At 45.7% G+C, this 26,902-nt stretch overlaps 1 protein-coding gene across 8 annotated transcripts; it reads right to left on the reverse strand.

Annotated features, from left to right (window-relative positions):
• Positions 1-639: 639 nt before the first annotated feature.
• usp2a (ubiquitin specific peptidase 2a) lies at positions 640-26,292 on the reverse strand. 8 transcript variants are annotated; one of them, XM_010893821.5, is made up of 15 exons: positions 24,867-24,972; positions 23,798-23,911; positions 22,867-22,949; positions 21,888-21,950; positions 19,067-19,866; positions 4,864-4,914; positions 3,074-3,200; positions 2,845-2,956; positions 2,609-2,719; positions 2,364-2,428; positions 2,150-2,253; positions 1,912-2,071; positions 1,637-1,741; positions 1,351-1,471; positions 640-797 (listed from the first exon to the last, which is right to left on the reverse strand). In XM_010893821.5, the coding sequence occupies exons 5-15, from the start codon at positions 19,820-19,822 to the stop codon at positions 716-718; spliced, it is 1,794 nt and encodes a 597-aa protein (XP_010892123.2). In that variant the 5' UTR covers positions 19,823-19,866; positions 21,888-21,950; positions 22,867-22,949; positions 23,798-23,911; positions 24,867-24,972; the 3' UTR covers positions 640-715. The 8 variants fall into 8 exon arrangements, with proteins under 8 accessions (XP_010892123.2, XP_010892125.2, XP_010892124.2 ...); XM_010893823.5 differs by lacking the exon at positions 22,867-22,949; XM_010893822.5 differs by lacking the exon at positions 21,888-21,950.
• Positions 26,293-26,902: the final 610 nt, after the last annotated feature.

Raw genomic sequence — 26,902 nt, forward strand, 5'->3', positions numbered from 1 at the left:
GCAAGGCGCAGTCGGGGACAGTTCCGTTTGCTGCAGTGCATAGAGAGACTGGAGAAGGCAGAGAGACTGGAGGAGGCAGAGAGACTGGAGAAGGCAGAGAGACTGGAGGAGGCAGAGAGACTGGAGAAGGCAGAGAGACTGGAGAAGGAGAAGGCAGAGAGACTGGAGGAGGCAGAGAGACTGGAGAAGGCAGAGAGACTGGAGAAGGCAGAGAGACTGGAGAAGGCAGAGAGACTGGAGAAGGCAGAGAGACTGGAGGAGGCAGAGAGACTGGGACTTCAGAGACAGAGTGGGTTGGTTTTTATTGCCTGGATATGCTCCCCTATATAAGATACACACGCACACACAAAGACACAGAGACGCACACACAGACACAAACGCACACACACACACACACATCTTACTGAGCACCCTGTATCCTCTCTGAGATGGAGAAAGATACAGAGAGAGAGAGAGAGACACAGAGGCAGAGAGAGAGAAAGAGAGAAAATGGCTGGGTTGAATGGCCACAGCAATGACAATAGGTTCTAGTAGTCTTTCAGGAGTCCAGGGGAGGATGTCCAGTCTTTCTCTGTTGTGGGGGGGGAGCAGTGGCCTTTCATTTGATAAGTCCTGATGGGCTTGACTGTACCCCCCCCCCCCCCCGGCCGCCTCCTCCTCATTCCCTCCCCCATGCCTCTGCAGTGCCATCCCACTCTAGCTCCTCCAGGGGGCCTCACATCCGTGAGGAGGCCAGTTCGTAGAAGAGCACGTAGGCGTCACTGCTGCGGACTTGGCTGGAGGACATTGGCGTTACTCTGTGGAGAGACAGCAGGGTTGGACTCACCAGTCAGCAGTATTACAACCACCTGACCGTTTCTGAGAAAAACAGAATGCATTCAATTACAACTACTCCCTCAAACTAGCACTGTAGAAAGACACACGACAGGAGATCAAAGTAGGAAATGGCTTAGGAGGATGGACGAGGTGGAGAATGAGACAACGGTGCAAAATAAATGGCATGAGAAGAGCTGGAAAAGACGACAGGTAACTGCAGAGAGAGGGATGGAGAATAGGAGAGGGAGAAAGAGTGATATCAAAAATAGGTAGAGAGAAAGAGATAGATGGAGATGAGTGTTATGAGGTGGGGAGAAGGAGAAAGAGATAGAGTGTGTGGGAGAGAGGTGAGAGAGTGACTATAAGAGTGGGAGGCAGATAGTGGGAGGAGGAAGACAAGGGAAGGAGAGGATGAATAAGAGAAGGTGGAGGGTCGTGTTCAACGACTCCCAGTTGATTCAAAACATATGAGCCTGGGCCTGCACACACCGCAGAGACTTGTGGGTAGTGTAGTGCAGGGAGGGGTGGACCCACCTGGAGTCGTTGAAGGTGTACCATTCGCCGGAGGCGGGGCTGCGACAGTACGCCGTGTAGTGACCTCCCATGGTGGTGCCTGAGTGGTTGGACACTGCATACAGGTTATATACCGCATTTACTGTGGGAGAGGAGGACAGAACAGAGATGGGGACACGAGGTGAGATGAGGAGAGAGAAAGAGGGGGAGAGAGACAGGAGTAGAGAGAGAGGGCAGTTATCAGTACAATGCCATGGACGTTCCTCGACAGACAGCTCAACTGAACTGAGGCGGCTTCGGTACTCACTGCTGTTTTCCGAAGCAAACTCCCTGAGGTCCAGTTTCTCCAGCGGGAAGTTGACAAATGTGGACAGTTTGCTGGTTCTGCGCGCTTCAGAGAAGCGTTTCAGATCTGGACAAGCGGGTTGGATTAAGGCAAATATACACCTGTAGTTCTGAGTGAATGCACTTTCGTGCGCTGTACGTTTCTATACTGGTCCCCGGTGGGAATTGAACCCGCAATCCCCCGCGCCGCGCTCTAACAACTGAAGCCACGCTGGACGACAGCTTGCCAAAGGATACGAAGCACTAAGATCTTGGGGAACTTCTGTACGGTGAACTTCTTGGTGCATCGTCTCCTGGCTTTACAGCGGTAGCACGTTGGCTTCTCATCGCCGTCGAGGACGTCCTCCTTGGTGAAGAGCCTCATGCAGTCCATCAGGCTGACTTCTCCGTAGCCCTTCTTGACACAAAACAGGTGTCAGCTGACAGGAGATGGCAGTGGGGAAGGTTCAATTGCGTGTGCGTCTGTGATACTGACCTTGGAGATGGGCAGGGACAGGTCCCAGAAGGGGTCGAAGACTGTGGAGCAGTAGCCGCATGTACTGCATGTCAATGAGCTCTTCAGCTGACCCACAAACAGGTCTATGGGGGACAAGGCAGACAGGGAACATTAATCCTCACGCCCACACACACACAGACACACACACCTGTACATATTACCACTAACTGGTAATATGTACTGATCTACCTACCCACTATTTTGCTGTCCTCTCTTTCCAGGTACTTCTTCCACATCTTTTCCCCCTTTTCTCTGTCACTGTGGGGGGGGGGGGGTAACAGGACAGTATTCAGCCACAACCACTCCCTCCATGGTAACGACTTTAAACTACCCTCCAAGTGAACATTGTCTTGGTTGCTCACAGAGAGACAGCAGAGGGATAGAGAGGGGGAAACAGAAATGGAGGGAGACGGAGAGGAAGTAGGAGGCAGAACTCACGGCAGGTGGTCCAAGTCCTCCGTGTTGCCGCGGGGCCGCACCGTGACCCTGTTGACCTCGTTGTGGAGCCCATCCAGGAGGAAGCGCAGGAACTCCTGGGCGTCCTGTTGGCTGCGGGCAGAAACACGGGCGGACAGGGGTTCATTTTCAACGCATCGCGGAACAATGCTACGAAAAGAGCGCAAAGCGTTCATTAGTAACTAGACATCCGCGCACACTCAGGCTACAACACCTACTTGTATCCCACAAATCGCGGGGCGTATCTCTGGATCTGGGTTTTGAACTCCGAGGGGCCAACCGCCTCGCTGCTCGAGGACGTCCACATAGTCTGGAGGAGCTTGGCGAATTCTAGGACGGGAAAAACAGCAAGCAAGAGAAGCCAGGTCAAGGGTCAGATTGAGCCTGAATGGGTCAGACAATCAGGGAGACCCGGGGGCCGTGGAGGATGTGGGCCGGCTGTCTCACCCTCCATGAGCGCCCCAGTGTTGGTGCGACTGTTGCTGCTAAGGTCGCGTCGGTACGAGTTGTGTAGACAGTAGTCCCGGAGGTTGGGTGTGTTGCTGAGACACTGAAGAATGGAGTTCATAAAGCACTGTAGGGACACACAGAGACGAGGGTGAACACACACAAGCCAACTGGGTTGGGAGCAGGAAGTTGGAAGTTCAACACTCGGTGCCATGTTTTCCTTTGCTAACGTGTGTCACAAGGATCAATGATGTAAATGAAAGGTAGCAGAGATAGTCATTCCCCCAGTCAGAGTCCAAAAGAGATAGTCATTCCCCCAGTCAGAGTCCAACAGAGATAGTCAGTCACCCAGTCAGAGTCCAACAGAGATAGTCAGTCACCCAGTCAGTCCAACAGAGATAGTCAGTCACCCAGTCAGAGTCCAACAGAGATAGTCAGTCACCCAGTCAGAGTCCAACAGAGATAGTCAGTCACCCAGTCAGAGTCCAACAGAGATAGTCATTCCCCCAGACAGAGTCCAACAGAGATAGTCAGTCCCCCAGTCAGAGTCCAACAGAGATAGTCAGTCCCCCAGACAGAGTCCAACAGAGATAGTCAGTCACCCAGTCAGAGTCCAACAGAGATAGTCAGTCCCCCAGACAGAGTCCAACAGAGATAGTCAGTCCCCCAAACAGAGTCCAACAGAGATAGTCAGTCCCCCAGACAGAGTCCAACAGAGATAGTCAGTCCCCCAGACAGAGTCCAACAGAGATAGTCATTCCCCCAGACAGAGTCCAACAGAGATAGTCAGTCCCCCAGACAGAGTCCAACAGAGATAGTCATTCCCCCAGACAGAGTCCAACAGAGATAGTCAGTCCCCCAGACAGAGTCCAACAGAGATAGTCATTCCCCCAGACAGAGTCCAACAGAGATAGTCAGTCCCCCAGACAGAGTCCAACAGAGATAGTCATTCCCCAGACAGAGTCCAACAGAGATAGTCAGTCCCCCAGACAGAGTCCAACAGAGATAGTCATTCCCCCAGACAGAGTCCAACAGAGATAGTCAGTCCCCCAGACAGAGTCCAACAGAGATAGTCAGTCCCCCAGACAGAGTCCAACAGAGATAGTCAGTCCCCCAGACAGAGTCCAACAGAGATAGTCAGTCCCCCAGACAGAGTCCAACAGAGATAGTCATTCCCCCAGACAGAGTCCAACAGAGATAGTCAGTCCCCCAGACAGAGTCCAACAGAGATAGTCAGTCCCCCAGACAGAGTCCAACAGAGATAGTCAGTCCCTGACACACAGTGGAAGTAGACAGTTTATTTTGGGATCCAACCTACTCCCTGTTGCCTGGCAAATGCCCCCCCCCCCCTGCCAACACCGTACCCCCCTACTGTTTTTTGAGCCATGAGATTACATGGCAAATAATCTCACCTAATGGAAACAGCCTAGCTAAAAGAATGCGCTAGTGATATCAAAACACCACCCTTAAGCTGATGACAGTAGATAGGAGATTTAGATTACGCTACTTTTATTCCACATGAATAAAGGCCTAAGTACATATGTAAACATATGCGTGTGTGTGTGTGTGTGTGTACATAATAGTGATGTGCAGGTTGAGTAGTATCCGGCAGTCAAGTAGGTTTATGGTCATCTAATATAAAGTGGATGAAAGGAGAATGACATAAATCAGGGCGACTGCAAATGAGTTAATTAGTGTGGGCTGGTACGGCTAAACAGACAGTCGACTCAGGTACCAGTATTACGTGTGGGTGTGTGTGTGTTGCAGGTGTCCAGGTCATGTTTGCTCACCGTATTTCCCAGGTTCCGTAGACCCACCAGGCCCTGGGCGTTCTTGGAATTCTGGGAGGGAAACAGAGAAAAGAGAAGCATTTATTACAAAAGCGACAACAAAGCGACTGGGTGTATGGAGGAAGCCGTGTGGTGGACACGCAAAACTACAGAACTAGGAGACAATATTAATCAACACACAACACTGAGATTATTGGATGGAAGAGTCTAGGGAAGCCAGTTAGCTAAGATAGCCAGCTATATCCCATTTGCTTAACTCACCGTTTTCTGCATTCTCAACCACCTTTTGATTCCACAGCTGAACTTTACGTAGCGTTTTGTGGCCAAATATTCTTTACGGCGGTAAGATTAATTCAGTAAATATATTCCATCTTCCCTTGAATTAGTTGACTTTCATCCACTTGCTAACAGTTGGCAAAGAAGTATATATTGCGTCATTCTGACTGACTGGGCCCGACCACACTACTACTACAACTATGATTGAGGAACATAACAAACGTGTGAAGGAGCGCATGTTCTAAAAATGACTTAAAACGGTATACTTTTTAAGAATAACATGGTATATCGTTATACGTAAACATTTTTGATTGGAATTAAAACAAATAGCATTCAAGTATATTTATTTCAACCAAAAAACTACATATATACGTAAAGAAATTGGGTTTAATTGAATACACACAAGTATTTGAATACTAAATCAATTTCTGGTATTCAAATATTCGACTATCCATGCCCATCCCTACTATACGGTATAAAGGCATGTAATACATATGGGTCTATACGGTATAAGGACATGTAATAAACATGGGTCTATACGGTATAAAGGCATGTAATAAACATGGGTCTATATTGTATAAAGGCATGTAATAAACATGGGTCTATACTGTATAAAGGCATGTAATAAACATGGGTCTATACTGTATAAAGGCATGTAATAAACATGGGTCTATACGGTACAAGGACATGTAATAAAAATGAGCTTGTACAGTTTAAGGATATGTAATAGGACATGGTAAATTCCATACTAGAGGCTCCTACAAATGCTATGCATACTTTTTGTAAAAGTTTCTATTTACAAGTTAGTAATTAAGGAGACGCTCTTATCCAGCGCAACATACAGGAGCAATTACAATTGACTGTTTTGCTCAAGGACACCTAGATTCTTCACCTAGTCAGGTTGGGGATTTAAACAGACCTATTGGTTACTGGTCCACTGCACTAACCACTAAGCTATCGGCTACTGGAAACATCTTTAAGTTCAGATCTTTAGATAAGAAATGTGCTCTATGGGCCTAGGGTGGATTTGATTTAGGTTGGATAACAGTTTACAAAGGCACAAGAAAATGGGCTTTGTAGTTTCATTACATAAGTTCAGTCGTTACATCATTTAGTAGTACAGGAAATAATTAATAGGGCACAAATCTGACAGCAGTAAAAAATAAAAAAATAAAAACCAGTACATTAGGTATTTTAAGGCACAGTCCAGCTCTTTAATATGGAGTGTCTCATATCCTGCTGCCTCTGTAGAATTGCTAGAACCCACTATTGAGAACTTTGAGATGAACATAACAATGGAAGTGTTGTCAGCGTTGAGTGGAGAGGGAGATCAGGGTTGGTCCCATACAGATAAAAAAAAACATCAATAATATATTTTATCAGAATGAATTCAAGTGCCACAAATACATTTAGAAATTATAATCAAGCCTTAAAGATGCACACAAAAACAAGTATTTTAAAAGATTTCCTTTGCCCCGAATGGGTTAGGGAACAGTGGTCAGACAAGGCAGAAACCCGACACAATGGTGTTTCTCTGGGTTGATGTAGAGCGCAGCGCTGCTGGGGCACAGGGAACGAAACGTGATCCAGCTCCCACTGGAACTCAATATAAAACTGAGGTGACCCTGACTGAAGCTCTCCAGTAACCCTCACCTGCCTGCTCTGTTCTGGGCCAGCTCATATAGCCTCCCTCCACATCACCGCTGGAGCAACCAGCCACTGCACGACAAACACGCACGCAGTGAAAATACCACACGCACGCACGCACACGCAGACACACATACACCCCTGTACTCCTGTTATCTGGGAGTTCAAACAGGACAGTTGGTTGTGTTGCCAGCTGATCTAGTTATGAGAACAGATATTTGGACGGGCACTGGCATTCTACTATTACACAAATATCCCTATGCCATCTGTCAGTCCTTCCCAGAAGACCAGAAAAAACCCTCCAACAGCTTAATTAACTGGAGATTATCTAAATCCTTTTTCTAAATTCCACCACAAAATAAAGCCATTTATTAGCCCGGCGCCCACATGAACAAAACCCGTCTTGTTGTTGCTTCATTGGTTTACAGACTGGTGGTGGATTGGCCCCTACAGTCAATACACTTTCAGAATGTATACCAAACCAGAGCACACCGTAAAACTGTATTTCTTTACAGGGACTTCAAAAGGAAAGTGACAGTGACTAGTCTAAACTGATGAATGCTTTTAAATAGATGGGAAGTTTCAATCAAATTTAAATCAAATGTATTTATAAAGCCCTTTTTACAACAGCAGTTGTCACAAAGTGATTTACAGAGACACCCGGCCTTAAACCCCAAGGAGAAAACAACAATAGTGTTGGATTTCAGTTTGTGGTGTACAACACACTTCAGGAGAAAGAACAGGTCGCTGCAGGCTAAGAACCCCCTGGACGACTTCTGACTGACAAATATCACTCATCCCTTCCAGAACAGTTTCCAGAACATGCCCAGCCAGCCCCACAATCTGCGCCACTTTGTTGAGTAATATTGCCAGAGCTTAAAATAGCCCCTCTCCTTTAATACTGGATGCTGTGCTCTCATTGGCCAGTCAGGCTGCCTGGTGGACGTCACCATTGTCTGAGCGGGGGATTGACTGTCACCAAAGAAGACCTCCTGACACCCCCCTCTACCAGGGGGAGCTATTTTTGTAGGCACGAGCTGGAGGACAACATGACATCACAAACACACTCGGACAAACTCGCAAAGTTCGGCAAGGGCTTTACTGCGACTGGCTGATTGACTGATTGACTGCTTTGGACTGGCAGCAGACAACAAGGTATGCGGAGCAGATTGATCACCGCCGCCCATTGAACAATGTCATATTCATTGACCTTAAACATGGGCTGTGCAATGTAGCCAAGGGAAGTGTTCATAACAGTCAGCGATTCAGCATGGCCTCTGTTAGGTTAATACCTCATTGTAGCCAGAAGCTACTGGCAACCACTGCCAATAGTGGGTTCTCAGAAACCTTGTGCAAAATTGGAAGGAAGCCACAAGTTGCTATGAATCATTGTAGCAGTGTACTAATCACTGGAAGCTGGTGTGGGTGTGTGCTATCCTGTCAGGAAGTTTACAACGCCATCTCCCCCATGTGACAACCAAACTCCCAGCGTAAAAATAGATCTTCGACGGATGCAACTTCATTAGCGATAACTCCTTCCCCAGAATGACCAGGGAATTTGAAAATAATCGGAGTTGTAGGCTTTTGTTTCTTTTTCTTTTAGGTGACAAAGCTCTAGCCTAAGGCCGGAGTTCTTTCGACAGAGGGCCAGGACAACAACACTCCGAATGCTATTCTGTACTCATTCCAGTCAAGACAGTGGTAGCCCTTTCTGACCAACAAGAACACAGGTCAAACTTCCATCTAGTGCAGATTCTTTGGAATAGTAGACACAAATCACAAGAAATAAATACTGTAAAAGCCTGGCCGGTGATTTGAGGTTTGAATTGTCTGTAAAATAAACAGCCTTTTAACCGCCACCTAACCGTAAATGCACAACTACATCAGACTCTGGAGTGAGCGCTGAGTAGCTCTACGAAGGTAAGGTGAGATTGGTTTGAAGGAACTTTACCGAAAGTGTGTGACTGACGTGTGACTGTGGGTTATACGTAATAATACAACTTTATCACCCCCCTCCATCGCATTGGTGGTCACAACCTCATCTCAGCAACTTCAGCCCTGAGCAGGCCCGGGACAGCTGAAGATTGGGGGGGGGGGGGGGGGGGGTTGCCAACTCCTACGGCCGCTGGCACACCAAACAGATCCCCCGGAAGATGCCACAAGCTACAGCGTAGGCAGATGGGGCGCACGGGTGTCACCCACTGGACCGGAAAAAGGTGAGGAAATCCTTGTTTTATAACGACTCCCCCTGGGGCAGTGGAGAACTGAGCCCCAGCTAGCCCTGAGAGTGCCCTAGCTAGCTAACATTCCCGGGCCAATGCATTACACCTCATACAGCACTGTCACATTAAGGGGATGATCTACATACTGATGCATGTTTTGCTGTGCAGGTTGGCTGTTTTATTTGAATGCCCCAATGCACCGAGACAAATGTTTACCCAGACACTAATTGTTGTAATTGTCTGCCTTTACCATATCCAAGCCTCAGAGTGCCACAGATAATACACTGAGTGCAGATTTGTTATGCTTCTGCATTGATTTGTTCTCAAAAAATGCCGACATAGAAGCACACAAAAAAGGAAAAACCCTTCAGTATACAGACCTGTGTGGTTTTAAACAGTATGGGTCCATAGCTCAAGTCACTAGATTTACAGGGAAAACTGACACAGCACTGTCCTGTCACACGCCTGGCAGATTCACTTGTTTTCCAGCATTCTCACTGTCAATTGCAGCAACCCCATCAATCTGAGACTTTTCACTGAATTTGTGTGTTTTAGCCAACAATAGATTTAAGGTGTTTTGGGTTGTGTGGCTTTCAGGGCAGGCCCTGGCACTTACAGATAATATCATGTTCAAACAGGTTGTGTCCTGAATGACCAGAGTACGCCTTCCCAACTGGGTCCTACCTCGCTCTGTGGAATGCGGTATAATCATTAGCTGGCAGACACTGGTCTGGTGTTGCGTTGTGTGAGACCTGCCGGAGAACAGTGTGTTCTGACCTTTCTCTAGCTCGCAGCCAGAGACTTTCGTAGACAACTCCCTCTACAGGAGACACCCCGGCCCAGCAGGCAGGACAAGACACTAGCTGTCTGTCCCACTGCCAGGATCCGTACTGAGAGAGGGTGGTAACCAGCCTTGAAGGGTTCTGGGGAGGAGGGCCTGGAATAGGACAGGGAGGTTCTGGGGTCTGGGAAGGAGGACCAGGAACAGGCCAGAGGTCAGATTCTGGGTAGATGGACCAGGAACAGGCCAGGGAGGAGGTTCTGGGGTGGAGGACCAGGAACAGGCCAGGGGGAAGGAACTGGTGTCTGGGGTGAAGGACCAGGAACAGGCCAGGAGGGAGGATCTGTGCTCTAGAGAGGAGGAGGACCAGGAACAGGATGGGGAAGGACTAATGTTCGCACTGCAAACACACCATGTGACCATTAGAAGGGTGTGTGTGTGTGTCTAGCTCTAAAATAATGATGTCCAATCAGTCTTGTGACCCTTTTTCAAGGTTCGTAGGCCAACATTTGTCTGTCTACAAAGTCTTCCCGAAATCCTTAGAAAAGGGTCAGCTTTAGGGCAAGTCCACGGGGATGCTGAGACTTGGTACATGTTTAAAATGGAAGCCAAAACCAATCCGTAACGTTTTTGGAAAAGAAAACACACAACCCCTTTGCACAACAAACATATTTTTACAAACACACAATTATTTGAGGAAAAGCAAACAAAGGTTTTGTAACAGAATTATGGGATACTTTTTTACGTGACCACGTTTCCTGAAGGTCTTTGTTAAATACCTACTCTGAAATGAGATTCAAAGGTGTATGCCTGAAAAACATTCAGCCATCTATAATATGACATCCTCAGTTTGGTTAGTGAACCACAAAAATGAAAGTGGTACAACAACCGGTAACAGAATGATGTAACAGAACGACATCATGGGTCGCTGACCTGTACAATAGAAGGCATCGCTACGGATATAACATCTATTTACTGTGATGAATCCAGGACAGTTACACACAGCAAACATATATAGTTTCAACGGGATTGAAGACTCTTAGGGGGAGGAAATGTTTCCTGGGAGGTTGTCTTCCACCAAGCAGCCAAGCGTGTCCTTAGCTGATCAGAATATTTCACCATAATCAGATAAGATTATGGCTTGATTCATGTGTAGCACGTTTTCTGGCTGCAGACCTAGATCCAGTATTAATATGCATAGTTCTAATTGCTGCCTCATTGCAATAACAGGGTAATAACACATTATGTAATGACACCAGGAAAATCCCAACCCGGAGAGGAAAAGGAACAACCAACCAGATGTATTCAAGTTCACATAGAGTGACTGAGCAGACACAGACCAGCTTAGCCAACTGAAATATCCACTGTCCCTTTATTTACCAGCTAAGAATGAGTGAAAGCACATTCTAACACACAGTCAGCAACAAGCTGGGACCAAGTTGGGTTAACTGCCCTGCTCAGAGACAGAATGACACATTGTTTTGACCTCCACTCGCCAGCTCAGGGATTCGAGCTAGAAACATATTGGTAACAGGCCTTGGCCCAGATAGTTCATCTCAGTTAAGTGAAGCCTAAAAAGCAGGCAACGCATTGACCTTAAAGTCAAGACAGGGGACGGGCATGAGACAAAAGGCTGCCCTGCGGACACCTGGACAGTCAGAGGATGTTGTCATGTCACACCCGCCGTCAGGAGGAGTCCGCGGGAAAGAGGCAGAGTGGGTGCACACTCATTCACAACAGTCTACCCCACTGGCAGTAGTGAATCAAGAAGCCATTACTCATCATATACCAAAGACAGCTACGCAGCAGTACAGTACACAAGTCATGCAACTGCACCCCAACAGAATTAGTTTATTCATGGCAGGCATTCAGTGTAAAACACATTCGCTAGGAGGAGTTCACATTATTGCAGGTCATCATTGTGTTATAAAATAATCAGTCATTTGGCCATAGTTCACAGTCATAATATTAATGTTGATGTGCTTCAGTTTGATCTATACACACTATTAGTCAAATATATGTCCTGTATGATCTTACAAATGTTGATGTTTTTATTTTCAGAATATTATTATATAATTATAATTATGATGTAGGCCTGACTTGTGTAACATTATTCAATATAATATGGAGTGGGATTAATTCGAGATGATATAACTAGCGACCTCATTGACTTGGTGGAATACTGATCCTTCCCATAGGTTTAACGGAGGCTTACTGTGACCGCTATATCCCAATCACTGCTCTTCAGATGAACCTCTACGAGTGATATTCTTCCAGGAAAAGTCACATCAGTAGATTATTATTGACTAACACACCTATTGCTGTCTGTAACTAAAACAAACATTCGGTTATATTAATGGCGCCCAGGAATGGCATCTCGTCTTACCTTGGCTTGATTAATGAGAAGTCCTACAAAGGTTGACACTAGCACCGACCCAGACATGGTCGAGGTTTTTCGCCGCATCTCTTGCTTCAAGAAGGGGAAAGCCGAGGCTGGTGGTTCTTCGGGTACCGTAACCGTGTACGACTGTCGCATGCTGGGCATGACTGTCAGAGAAAGTCGGGTACCTAGTGTGTCGGGTTCAGATATTCTGCCGGAATTTCAGGCAGATAAAAGAGTGTGTGCAGTCTGATCTTGATCCAGCCGGAGATGCGTTCCTACCCCTGACGTTCTCCTTCGCACGATTTGTGTTGAAGGGTAGCCTTCCCTATACTAGAAATTAATTACTGTTTCTGTTAGAGGTTATTCGTTTCCTTTTCGCGTTTGTAAAAAAGCAAGCCATTCACCTACACTCGATTTACAAGCGATACCTGCCAGAGACCCGCTGAGGCAGGCCTATATAGCAAACAAGAAAGAAAATACTGGCTTCGTCGTGAAAACCGACAGTAAAAGGTCCAAATACGTTCTGCCATATATTCCTTGAATCAAAGAAATTAGGGCAACAGACAGTAGAAGTTGTGTATTATTCGCCGACAGATCAATTCAATGTACACTGCCTCTCCATTTCGTTTTACAACACCAAGGACACGCCTATTTTCGGCTTCGTTCAAACGTCAGCCTCAAGCCCCTTCGACGTCAGCGGAGGGTGGATATAACGTGGACCATTCACAGTTCTCACAATGAAGAGACTTGTAGTAAAAAAAAAATCACAATTATGCTAGGAATTATTTTTAGGACTCGATTGCTTCTTCCAAGGACACCCCGCCCACCCGTTAACCGTACGCAACGCATTCATTGTCCACTTTGTCAATTCTAAAGGTATGCAACTCAGAATGCGAGCCATTCATATCAATGCATGACTGACTTGTAGGAGTCCCTGAATTACAGCATGGTACTGCTAACAGGGTTTTTCAGACTATGATTGTTTTATCATAGTCTGAATTCCTCCCAGCACACATAAAGTAATGCATCTTACAGAGACCAAATACAGGTACACAATAAGGGCTTTCAAATGTACATTTTAAGTATTGATCAGAATGTTTTAAAAAAATGAATGCCACACCTGAAATTTGTATTGGATAAAAGCATCTGCCAAATGACTCAAATGTAAAAATGTGAACTGCACACAATGTTAGGTTTTACAACAGGGTAAAAAAGATTGTAGGCTAGATCACCTCATACAGCATTAACAATGGGATTATGCGGAGTTGCTAATTGTTGCCTATTTGCTGTTAATCAATAAAACTAAGGGCTGACTGCAGTTCACATTGTGTAATAAACATGTAGAACTGAATGTTCTGAACACTAAGAGATGTTAGCATGTTTACAAGGCTTTACCTCTAAATGATGTTGCCAACCCCTCTTTCTCAGTGTCTAACTGTAATTCTGGATATAACAGGACCTGACAAGACATTGAGAATTACCAAGGACATTTAAGAATCAGTCATTTTACCTTTAACATGTTCGTCATTTATCAGACATTCTTAGACGAAGCAAACGACAGTTAGTATATGTATGTTAACATATATTATACTAGCCAGGTGGCACAACATCCCAACCCAGAAATAGTGGGTGCGCCCTACTCAATGAAACAGCTGTCAGCAAATTCAGAGGTAGCAGGAAGAAAGCAACTATATCAATTGCAAGTACTAGGCTAATGCAGGCTCATGGGTGGTGAAATAAGAAAATCCCTATGGAGCAACAAGACATGGATGAGTCAAGAGCGGAGGTGTAGTACTGGGTTTCACAGAAGTGAAGCGTAGGTTGATTGGGAAAGATAAAGAGAGCAGGATCTGGTGACTTAGCATGTGTCTGTGACTTAGCATGTGTCCACAACAAACAGCCAAGGAGCATATTCCGCTCACCACCAGGCAGAGGATTTGCGTGTGTGTTTGTGTTTTGGTTTAACCGATCGAATTAGCACCTGAAGTCCTCACAAGGATGGCAAAACATGAACAATTCGCCCTCATCCACAGCTTCCCACAAGGACAAAGTCAGTTTCCGGTTTAGGGGTTGGGTTTAGGGGTCAAGCTTATGGTCAAATTTACCACACAGTCTTGTGTTTATAACATAGGTTCCGCAAAAGTTTCGGCATTATGGGCTATTAGGGCAAGGTTAAGTTTAGGCATAACTGCTAGGCTATTAAGGTTAACATTTGGTTCAGGTTAAGGTTAGGGAACATGTGTTTTTCTGTTTTCTGGTTCCCCCAAGGATAGAAATTCACAACTGTGTGGATGTGAAACAATCCCACCCTTAGGATAGCAATCTGCCATATGGAACCAATTATATTTTATATATTTTCTGTCCTCCGGGACTACCTTACAAATTTGATCAAAGATCTGCCACCACATTCCCTAGATGAGGGCACAGCTAGGAAATGGACAGTGTCAGTAAATGCCCAAAAAAAGCAGGGCTTGTGACATTCGGCTATATTTGCCTGGTACAACACCGGCGAGTGGTGTCAACTGAAAACCATTGGCCCTGATTTCTATAACTATATTAGAAATAGCATTACTACGATATTTATTTTTCTGTCCAAGCATGCCTGCTCAACGGAGCCACCAGACAACCCTGATTTCAAAGCACTAGAACAAATGCCTTAGTTTAGCACAGCTACAATAGGCTACAAGCGCCATCTTCAAAACTAGACCAAATGCTACATTTTGTGTGGAACAGAACATTATTTAAAAATAAATTGCATTTGTTTCGGTTGATATTTAGGCTACATTCTAATGAAACAGAAAAAGATCTGAGCTCCATACGGGTGTAATTATACTTCCCAGAACCCAAGGCTTCAAAATTCTACGTGGCAACAGGATTTCGACTTTGGAACATGCGAAAGTGAGGTAGGTAGATCTGTTTCTAACAACCCAGACCTCAACACACCTCAGAAATAACACAATTCCTAAGAAGTTATGAGTCATTTATTTTCCGAAGGCTTAGTAGTAAGCTCACACACTGACCAGACTGGTGTTATTTTTTTAATCAAAGCATTAGGCTGCAATGGCTTACTGAACAAGGTGGCAGGCATGCCATTAGCTCCACGTGGGTCTTGACCTTTGCTAAAGCAATCGTGTGACAGGCTAGAATCACTTATACAGAGTTGCATTATGGGATACGGAAGGTCCAATCAAACAGGAGTTGAACAATGGCTGTGACAGTTGTTAATACTTGTTATAACCACAGGTATTGTGGTTATAACACAATACCCTCCCAAACTCTTCCTGTCACTCTTGAGTTGAAGATTGTTGTGAATTACAGAATTCAGTAGGCTATATAACTAAGATAAAAATCCGAGCACTACAGTAAGTGAGATAATGAAGTAGCCTAATAACTACTTCAAGCCATCTGAAAAAATTAAAATAAATTCTGTCAAAGGACACATTCAAATTAAATTCTAAAACACAGCGTAGTTACTTCAACTTCCTTTTATTCTCAAACCTTAAGTTTTCCCACTATAGACTGAGAAGGAAGAATATGTTGAAGCCATTAGGTAGAAAGGCTGGACGACAGCTGCTATATATTCTCTTTATAGTGGCTGCGTCCTGGGCAGTGCCAGACCGCTCCTCCGGGATACAGGCACAGGATGCCAGGGACATTTCTAGGGCCACTGCCACAAGGCAGGTTAGAGTTAGAACCCACCACGCCAGTGGGTTCACAGGCAACATGAGTTCCTGGTGTCTGGGGAAAATACCTGGGATATTTTGCCATGTGGCACTTAAATCCTACCTCTCGTTGCAATGGGCTGTGTATCTGTTGTACTAATTTAGGTTTCCTGAGAAAAATTACTAGAGCTACAAGTAACAAATATTTTAATAATCGATGAATCTCTGCATTATTATTGCGAGTAATGGAATAATCAGAATTTAAAAAGTATATTCCAGGAAGTGTTGAATTTATTATGTATTAAATGGCTGTTTCATCTCATCTTGCACAACCTTCTCTTCAATACCACTCGATAGTAGTAATACAACCAATAGAAAGCATGTCCAAAAAATAAAGGGGTTTATGAAGTGCATATTGCAACAGATGTTTTACATCTGTTGAACTGCTCAGATTTCTTTTTCAGTTTTATCTCAAAAAACCCCTTTTCTTTCCCTCCCCAAAACCATAATTATCTCTGAACCTCCACCCCTCTTTTACTTGGCATTTGCAGTCATATTTGCACAAATCCCTTTCCTCTCCGCCCTCTAAACGTAATAGTTATTTCAGCACAAATCTCTTTATATACATCAATAATATTTCATTTTCAGTTTATTAAATTTTCAGCTTTCCTATTTTCAAGTTTAAGTAAATAAAAATAAAAACAAATTAGGTACAATATGTTATTAGCCCTCAATGTTTGATTATTTTAGCTGTCTCATGTGGACCCAATTAATTGACAATGAAATGAATTAGCAACAATTTTTATTAGCAACAACGTCAACGATCTTTACGGATTATTTGTTACAGAAACACCATGTACTTGAAGACACTCGGTGGTTTTTCTATGTTGCGCTGTAATGATTTCGACACAGGACACTGGCTAGAGTGCAAACGCTGGAGCCGGCGGCACAGAGCTTTGGGATTATGCCGTTGGCCCGGCCGTGCCGAGTGACCTAAAATGGCACGATTGGGTGATCAGGATTGGATCACAGAAGTCTTCGTTTTGACTAAATGGACATGATTCCCAGTCGCAGTATTTCACCACGGTTCCCCTGTCAGACAGCCTGTGTGGACTGACACCCAAGGCTGTGCGGTGGGTAATTCAACTTTCTACTGTCATATTAGATGTCTTTGAGAGCGTGCCTGTCCTTGGGAAATCTTCTAGGAAGATCAGGAAGTTTGTGTAGCCTATTTAACCAGGACTCTCTTCTGCCATCTATTATTATGTATTTGTAAAAAAATATATATACAAACTGGGACTTACAGCATGTAGATTGTAGAGCTTTACGAGGACCTAAAGTGGCCTGAAACGGCTGAGCTGTAAGAAAAGTGTGACTCAGCCCACAGGAATTTGTCTGCGACTATTTATTTAAACCAACTTGTGTAACTTTCAGTATAATTTAAGCAGGAGAAAGTGGCTACACATGAGCACAGAAAACCCTCCCATGAGATAGGGCTGGGCAATAATTCAATAAATATTGATATCACATTTTTTAAGTAATTCAATAAAGAAAATCACGTAATCGCTGATATCGCTATATTGCAAATTTTGCAGATAATTTATTCAGAATAAGAAAGGATATTTCATTTGGGATGTAGTTATAATGCTGCACACCAGTGTTATTGTATTTGCACTATTATTTTATTTAGTTTGTGTTTTAGAGAATACTATTATGAAAAGTTCAAGCCTGTTTTTATTCTTGATTGAACAACAAAAGGTATTTTTTTTGAAAATATATTTTAAGATTATAATGAAGACATAGATATGCAAACAAATATAACGTTATTAATATCGTATCCACGAAAAACCTTGAAAATAACGTGATGTAAGTTTTGGGCCATATCGCCCAGCCCTTTCATGAGGTCGGGATTGAGTTGATGTACACGATCAGCCCCTGTCACCTGAATCAAACCACCCCTACATCCTAGTCAGTTATCCCACTCCTCCAAGCCTTTTTTTGCCTCTCCTACTCTCCGGTCATTGTAAAGTGATTCAATGTGTTGAATTCCTTGCCATAAACCAGTTTGAGGGAGACATCTTGAGAACAGGGAGTGTTCATTAAAATGGCTAGACGAGTGTTACAGTCCACTCAGCCCAGAGGTTGATTGGCTGAGGAAATCCTCTTGTAACATTAATTGAATAATCTCAACCTCTTGGTCAAACAGCAAACTAAGTTCCGCGTCTAGGAGAATAATTCCCTCATGGACTGATAACTATTGTTTCCAGAGAAGATTACCTAGCACCTGTGGTTGAAATCTCAGCAACGAAACATTCTTCCCTGAACGTATAGCCCATCAACCCTATTTGGGGTGCAGTGACTCAAAAAGTGTGAGCAAATTGTGAGAAAGCAGCTCCATAACAACAACTATTGACACTGGCTCATCAAAGTTGTGACACCAACGTCCTCTTCCTCCTTCCCACGGTAGTCAGCACCCCAAGGCTAATCCTGTAATTGGGTTCATTTTACGCTGCTCTCTGAGAAGGAGGAGGACAAGGAGAATACAGGCAGCCCAGCCACTCCCCCAGATGTGATTACTCTCCACGCGTCACAGGAGGAGTCTGGTCAACGGAACCTTTGCCTGTGACGGTCAGTGACACACCAGCCTGATACCCACATCCATAAGACCTGGCAGGACAAAACGAATAGGTCTGTAACCAGGCTAGCTATGCCCTAACCAAGAGACCGTCACACCTTCATGGAGCTCAAGGGAGCTACGTAAAACGGCAGAAAATCCTACACACATGGATGGAGATTTCACAAGCCAGCCCTTGTTTCCCTGAGACAATCTCCTGCTTTAAAGGAAACAGAACCCCAGCCAGCTGCATTATATACATCAGTACTGTATGTATAAATGAATGAATACCGATTATGAACGCTAAGGACTAGTGTATTGTTGCGCTGTGTCAAGGTCGTGTGTTGCTCAGAGCGCGTCTCCTCCCATCAACCCTCCCCCTCTGATTCCAACTGCCAATGAAAAACGAGTGCACACTGTTCAGTGATGTCCCGAGACCCGTGGATGTGAGCGAGCCAGTGTGTTCCTCGCTGCAATACCTCAAGACCGTACCGTAACAGCATCTGTACTGAACATGAGCGCCCCCACATGGCAGCATCTGGCCACGTCTGCGGCCTGTGAGGCCAGATCAACACCAGCAAAAAGGTTTGGGGAAAACAGGGCCGCGCGCGGTCTTACCGAGGAGTCCCTGGCCGGCGAGCCGGGTCGGCCGCTGCTGCTGCTGTCCCTCCTCTCGTAGGATGCCGTGAAGCGGCTACCGCCGCCGCTCCTCAGGCCGCTGCTCAGGCCGCTGCTCAGGCCCTCCTGCGTGGAGCTGCGTGACAGGCCGTAGCGGGGGCTCTGCGGGCTGCCACCGTAGGTGTTGACTACATCGCTGTCCCTGCTCCGGTAGCCCCTCAGGGCGCTGGAGGGGGGAGACGGGGGCGAGGCGAGGCCCAGGGACGACAGGTCCCGCGCCAGGTCACTCTGGCTCGATGACCTCCGTCGGCCGAGGGAGAGGCTGGAGGCGGTGAGCGGCGACGAGAGGTAGCTGGAGCGCCCGGACGCGGTGGACGAGGAGTAGCTGCTGTAGCTGGAGTAGCCAGAGCCTCCGCTGAGGCCCGGCGAGCCATAGCTCTTCACCGGGGCACGGCTTAGGCTCTCGCTGCGGCGGCCGCTGCCCAGGAGATCGGTGCGGGGGACGGGGCGGCCCCGGTCGGGCTCCGACGAGGCGCTGTAGTTGCGGGCGCGGCTCGCAGCGCTGCTCAAGTAGCTGGACGAGGAGGAGGAGGAGTAGCCGGAGGAAGAGGCTGCATTACTCCTGTAGGAGGGCAGCTTGTCCCGGTCTGAGGAGTAGGAGCTGAGGGAGGAGGGCGTCAGGGAGGAGCCATAAGGACTTGTGTACTGGCTGGTGTAGGAGGAGCCCGTGTAGCGCTTGGTGGTGGCACGGGACATGCTGGGTTCTCAGCCACGGGTGATGAGATGGAAGACCACATCGACTGGAACACAAACGACAAACACCAGCGGGTTATTATCTCCATACATGAGCGGCGACGACTCGATATCTCAAAATGTTTCCAGAAAGTGTCTGATAAATATTAAAATCTATAACCGCCTGGTTCAATTGGCAGGCTACATTCACTATCTGCTCGGCTCCAACTAAAGCCATTTAGCCGTATTGGATCACCAGAGACATGGTCCAACTGCTTCATTCAAGCAAAGGTCTAGTTATTTACAGGAGAACGCCACTGGTCAATCATCATCTGAACATACTAGGTGCACTAGATATCAACTGGCTGGATGTGGCCCGGTTCACTGCACTAGCCCTGAGGAACAGAACCGGATACAGCTATTTGACAGGAGGCGTCACGTGACCCATCCTTGGAACACATTACACAGTATCAGCCGGGTGGACAGTACTCAACCTGAAGTGGGGCACCGAAACACAGCCCACCCAACCAACCGGAACGTCATCCTGGGCTATATGATAGTCCAGCAGCGGTGAACTGCACAGCAACGCTTGTGTATGAGGAGACAGCCGTCCTTACAGACACAACCCTGACTCCTGTCATCAGCCATGGGGAGTGAATGTTGGTATCATGACATATTCCTATGGCAAAAGTCCCACAACGTTGTGGCCGGCTGAACGCCCCCCCCCCCACCCCCCCGGGAAGCTTGCTTTGGGAGGGTACCGTCAGCAAAGCGTTTAAGCGTTTCTGTTGGAACGATCTGTTCCTGAGAAGTATCTGGTGTTGTTGATCCGTGTCAGGTTCAGTGGGAGAGGCTCTTGTTTCTGTAATCTCTCTTTCCCCCCTCCCTTTCTCTCCAACCTCTCTCCCCTACATCCCTCCCACTCTCTCCCTTCCTCCCCCAGACACCCCCCCCCCCTTCTGCTGCTCATTACAGGCCACAGTGGAATCAATAATTCAGCATATGGACCTGGAGGAGGCAGTGTGCGCTGGAGCTAGGCCAAGACACCCGGCTCTGTGGCGCTACAGCTGAGACCCTGCCGGGCTACTCGGCCTCTGGAATGCTAGGCCACGGCCGACCTAGTCCGGCCTGTGCTCTCAACAAAACCCTACGGTCGACATGTGCCATGGATATATGCAAACTATTTGTAATACATAGTCCATGGTTTCGCCTGTATTCGTTGGACTGCAATGGTGCTCAGGCGATAAGCACGGGCCAGCATTTGAAGATGATACACTTTAGATGAACGCTGTTTTCTGTTTCTCCCTCCCTCTTGTCTAAATAAAACAGCAGTAGTTTCTATCACTCCTACGGTAGGAAAGGATATACAGCAGCTTGTTTGTGATTCCTTGGCTGTTTATTCCAGGGATGACTGTCTACATCAAGTCTGCCTCTCCTGATGTGTGGTTAAAATGGGCCAACCTGACTGGACCTGGCCTGTGGTACTGGATTACAGGCACACCGGGTTAATATTGACTTCTGGCCAAATCGGGAAAGGTCTAAAATAAAAATAGAACAAGACCTGTGAAAACTTATAACACCACTCTCACCACACCGCCAAACGCCAGTGACTCAATGCCAATGGGCTCTGCGAGGTCCACCTGCACTAATGTAAAAACAGAAAGCATTTCAGTGCCCCCTCACTACGCTACTCCCACACATTCCTGCTGGCCGTGTCGCCGTAAACAAACTGTCACTGGGTGCAACGGCCACATCTCTTACTGCCGATATCTCAGCCAGTAGAAGTTTGGACCCGGACAGGTTCAGGCAAGCCCGGCGGCGTCACTTGAAAAAAAGGAAAACGCAACCAAGGCCATGGGGAACTGGGCCTGGACGGATGTGGGACTTGTAAGACGATGACAGCACAACTGCATTATCCACTTTGGAAAAACAAAACACAAAAGCTGCTCTGAATACTGGCCTCCCTGAAGACTTCACTAACTGGTGGTTTCCATGGCTACACAGCAACAAGCTCCATTTGTTTGCATGCGACACTCTAACTGCCACAGGAGGTCAGCGTCAAAGCAGGCGTCACACTCATCCCAACGACCTGTTGATTTCCCCATCCACCGCCGAAACACGGGGTCGATGTAGCTCCTGTCCAGAACTGGGACTGCAGAAGGACAAAAACACCAGGACTAGAATGTTGTTGATGGGTTTTTTTACTGTTATTCTTTACCACCAAAAAGCAACAACCTCGAGAGAAATAAGGGTTAATGGACTTTCTCTCAGGGACAGAATGAAAATGTTTTCATAAAGGCGGCTCAGGATTCGATCTCTTTCGGTTACTAGTCAGATGCTCTAACCACATGGCTATCTGCCGTCCCCATAAAAGTATTAAATGATAAATATGCATGTTACACTGGTAAAAATCCCCCTATTCCCAGGCAGGTCTAGCCTATATAACCGAATAGGGATGAAATCTGAAAGCACACACTGAGCCACTGCTTCCCACAGTCTCTCCATTCCTACATCTCCCACGTACAGCGTGAATACTTTAGCGTGCTCTTCTGATCCCCCAGCCTAACAACCGTTACAGAAAGTGAGATGATGCTGGAACTTGCTAGTCTACACCCAGAGGGACATAGCAATGCCAGCTTTGCATGGCCTGTGGAATGTGTGGGGGGGAGGAGGGGGGTCGGGGGGGCAGGTGTGAAATCCTTTGCTGATGTAACCTGTGGGGCTCTGCACTAACCCTGCCTACTATAAGACGGGGTAACAGTGGTTTTCCTAAAGGTCACGGGTAACACAACCCTTCTAACACAGTCACGGTCCAAGTCCAGCACAAGCTGAATCTGACAAAGGGCCATCTTGACATATTGCAATAACTTAACCAGTGTGACAAAGTCTCTATAAAGTCCCAAGCAAAGCTATCTGACTTACAATACAATAATACTTTCCTTGTTTATAATATTCATTACGCCAGCGACGGCACTTTAGACGCTAACAGTCAACAACAAAGTTCACACAAGAAACGCACAATCCCTGTGTGACATCGTGACATCAAATAGCCCTGTGATATTACTTACCGAACATCCATAGGAATAATGCTAGGAATGGCAGAGCGTCATGTACCTTGTTGACTGGGTCTTAGGGAGCAGCTATATTTACCCTGAAATGTGAGCAGATAGGAGACTGGTGTCTGAGGGCTGCATTAAGCCCATACACAGCCCAACGGCAATCACACCAAACTGTCCATGCTGGTCTGGCCTACAAACTGCAACGCTACCACGCTATTTTAAAGACGCCACTCTGATACAATCCAGTCAGTATAGCTGAGAGCTATATTGCAACTACCAGTAACTTTGATTATTCTGTAAGGAGGACGACTCAAGCTAAAAGTCACCTCCAATTGGGTATCCCTCGCTGATTGGTGCTCCCATCGTTTTCTTTCTAGTGATTTAATTTCTTATTCATTTGGTGTAAAGACTGCCTCAATTAGGCTCCATTATTATTTTAAACACTTATCAATCCATGCTCTGTGCAAAATTTTGTTCTGTACCTGTACTGAATGCTCGTAGAATCCACTAAAACACTGGTCTTTACGACTGTCAACTGTCTGTGTGAGTGCTGGACCTAGAGTTTGTAAAATGCATGCTGATTGTGTTGTCATAATGTGTGTATGTATGTGTGTCTGCGCGCATGCTTGTTAGTGTGTGTGTGAGTCTGTTACAGAATGTGTATGTATGTGTGTTTCTTTTTCAGAATGTGTGTGTGTGTGTGCACAGTTGTTAGTGTGTGTGTGTGAGTCCATTTCAGAATGTGTATGTATGTGTGTTTCTTTTTCAGAATGTTTGTGTGTGTGTGTGTGTGCACAGTTGTTAGTGTGTGTGTGAGTCTGTTTCAGAATGTGTACGTATGTGTGTTTTTTTTTCAGAATGTGTGTGTGTGTGTGCACAGTTGTTAGTATGTGTGTGTATTTGTTACAGAATGTGTGTGTGTGCGTGTAGTTATGATTACCTGCTGTGGACTCGTGTCTCTCAGTCGCCGCAGGCTGCGATGGAGTGGGGCCCTCTCATCCTAATGTACCTCACAGACCCAATCACAATCACAGGGACTTGTGACGTATCCGATCTGTGGGGAGGGGAAAGATCACTTACCACAGCCATGTAGACATTACCAGGCCTAATATGAATACATTCTGGAATAGCAGTATGGCTCATGAGGACCTAGTTGGATACCACTGCAATGATGCCATTAGCAGATTGATGTTGAGCAATTGCAACGTTTATTTAATAACAGTGCCGAGTCCGACACAATGAATGTCAGTGTACATCCTTCAGTCCACACAGAACTGCACTGAATGCTCAATGAGAAGAGTAAAACATCCCAAAACAAAACTAACTACTGGTAGCCGGACCTAGCTAAAGTGAGCCTTTCCATCAATTGTGACTCTTGTTTTTTTAACATAACTGACACAATGTATGTAGGAGTACATCCTTCAATGTACACAGAATTTGACTGGAAATGTGACTGAATCTGTGTTTGCTCAATGAGAAGAGTAAAACATCCCAAAACATCCCTGACCTAGCTTAGGCCGTTCAAAACTATATGCTGGTAGCCTGACCTAGCATAGGCCGTTCATACACCTTCATTGACTGCATCACTTTACCGGCACAGAAATAGGTCCAAGTGAACTCTCAATACAGGCCTCCAGTCAACTACACAAAATTTGTGTTCTTTAAAAAAGAGTTTCAGGGAGGGTGGGAAAAGCATTTCTGTCCAAACTTTGTCCAAACTCATCATACAGACCCACACAACCAAGGCACAGCCAGAGTTCGATGAATAGACCTAACACAGCCAAAAAACAATTGCCAATGAAGAATAGGACTAAAGAGCATATTCCCAGAAAGATTATCCCTTGTCTATTCGAGATATAAAATGGAAAGCAAAATCAACAAACAGTACACCCATGCTATAAACAGCCATTACCACACACTAATTGGACAGGTAAAATAACCAAAAAGGCATGGCAGTAGGCTACCCCTTGCCAATGGGACACAACTGTTAAATTGGTGGAAAGTCTCACCGGTGGCGAATCAAACGGCCAGGCAGTGCAGGGTGCTGCTTGGGAGGTTGTTGCCTCAGAGTGAGGAGCCAGAGAGGGATTGTATGAGCACAGTGATCCAGAATACCAGAGATCAAGTTACACAGCCGGTAAATATAGCAGTTGCCTACTATGACCTCCACAGGTCACTCAACACTCAGTGGCATTCCAATTTGCTCCTAAAGGAGTAGCATTAAGGCTTTTTATAGGTGATGTTGTAAGCAAGCAGCAACCAATGGGGAGGTAGATATTGTCTTTGTTATCTAAAGGTTCTTTCATTGCTAACTTAAACAGCTGGTAACCTATAAGTAATGGACAGTTGATGTCAGTGAAATGTTACTTCTATTCAAAAGTGGAAAGACAGGAAAAGTGGAGAAATAACGGAATTACATAAAACAGGTGTATTTCCCCTCCCCATGGCTTTGGGATGGAATATAGAGAATAACGATGGTATAACACAAACCCTTTCTAATACAGTATTGCCACTGCATGAGGAATGTGTTGACCTGCAATAATACATATTCTGTATTGAAATGCATATTGTTATTGGAGACACTATTTTATGAAAACCGGAGTCGATACTTTGAAGGAAGGGACATGGGTGGGTGTGTACATGGGCGAAGAAACAGTGCTAATGTCAACCGTTATCGCTTTCTAGCTAGCGGTACGTACCGTAATAATACAGGTTATACAGGTTAATATTCGTTTTATCTAGTAACCAACGCGCTTTAGCTGGTACTGTCAGCTGTGTAATGAGAGTACACCATCAACTTAAAAACGAATCAATAATTCCGTTGTTTAGCTATGCTTACTATTGCAATTCCTAATTTAGCTAGCTGTATAGATGCGATGGAAGTGCAAGGATTTAGCTAATACACTATTGTACTATCAAGTTCTGAATCCCAGGCAAGTTGTTGGCTACACCGTATATAGCTAGCCTTTTAACAGAGTGCGTGCGAGAAAGATTCGCGCGCTTGTATTTTACAACAGTAACGATGGTGTTTCAATCATCTGAATGCGATTCAAGACCACCGATTTTAGCTTAGCTGCTGCTTTCATACTAAAAGCTTGAAGAATACACTAAACTTCAGAAATAACTGACGATATCGAATCAGTAAAAATCTAACAGCTCATACGCTGAGCGAGCAGGTTTGCCTGCTGGTGGGGTGCCAGTGTGGCCACCGCACCGCATTCTTTACTTACTAGCTAACGTTACCCCAGCGCGAGACCATCCCGTGTCTTGTCAGTTCGGTCCGACTGGCAGAGCGTCCTCAGAGTGGTTTTCCTGCTGGCTTGTCGGCTTCGTGAGACCACAGTTTAGAAAATCAGTATGCTGAACCGATACCATTTGACAGATAAAAATAACCTCTTTGCTCGCTAGCTATTATAGTTTTTCAATATGATAAAGTAACGGACCTTTCTCTTAAACAGTAACCTAGGCATTGCTTTAACTGTGACGTCAGTTTAGCTGCGTTGATTGGCTTATTCCTGCCAGCCAACGTCACCAGAGCCAGAAGACCGCCTCCCACTCGATCACCTTGGTGACGGACGTAAACATCTAACTAAAAGGAAAAAAAGGCTGTAGCGCTTTTCTGGCAGTTTTTGGCTTTGCTCTTTGGACACACCGTCTGATTCAGTGACGTTAATAAAAAACTAGAATGTACATTAACCTTCTTAAAATGGGGGTATATGTCTGCCATGTTGGTCCAGGACTTGGTCAAGCAAGGTTTGCCAATGAGGTTGTGATGTGGTTTGCTAGTGCTGAATATTGTGTAAAAGAACTATGCAGTGTTCAGCTACCAAGGGCAAATTGCATGATATTTCTTCTAATTACCTACCAATATACAGTACCAACATTCCATTGGAGCAAATACAATGGCTGGAATCCGTTGAGACCTTCAAAATTATACGTTGTACATTAAACAATTCCTGTTTCTCAAATTTTTTAGAAAATTGGAGACATTTATCATATTTTACAATGCTATCCTTCTGTAATTTTGGGATGGTAAATTATTTTT

Source organism: Esox lucius, chromosome 1 (genome assembly GCF_011004845.1).
Source record: "Esox lucius isolate fEsoLuc1 chromosome 1, fEsoLuc1.pri, whole genome shotgun sequence".
NCBI classification, from domain to species: Eukaryota; Metazoa; Chordata; class Actinopteri; order Esociformes; family Esocidae; genus Esox; species Esox lucius.

Coding starts and splice junctions, on each gene's coding strand:
- usp2a (XM_010893820.5), bottom strand. CDS start 19,822: ATGTCCCGTGCCACCACCAAGCGCTACACGGGCTCCTCCTACACCAGC. Junction 2,957..3,073: donor CACTGGGGCGCTCATGGAGG/GTGAGACAGCCG, acceptor TTCCCGTCCTAG/AATTCGCCAAGCTCCTCCAG. Junction 2,072..2,149: donor TGTCCCTGCCCATCTCCAAG/GTCAGTATCACA, acceptor TTTTGTGTCAAG/AAGGGCTACGGAGAAGTCAG.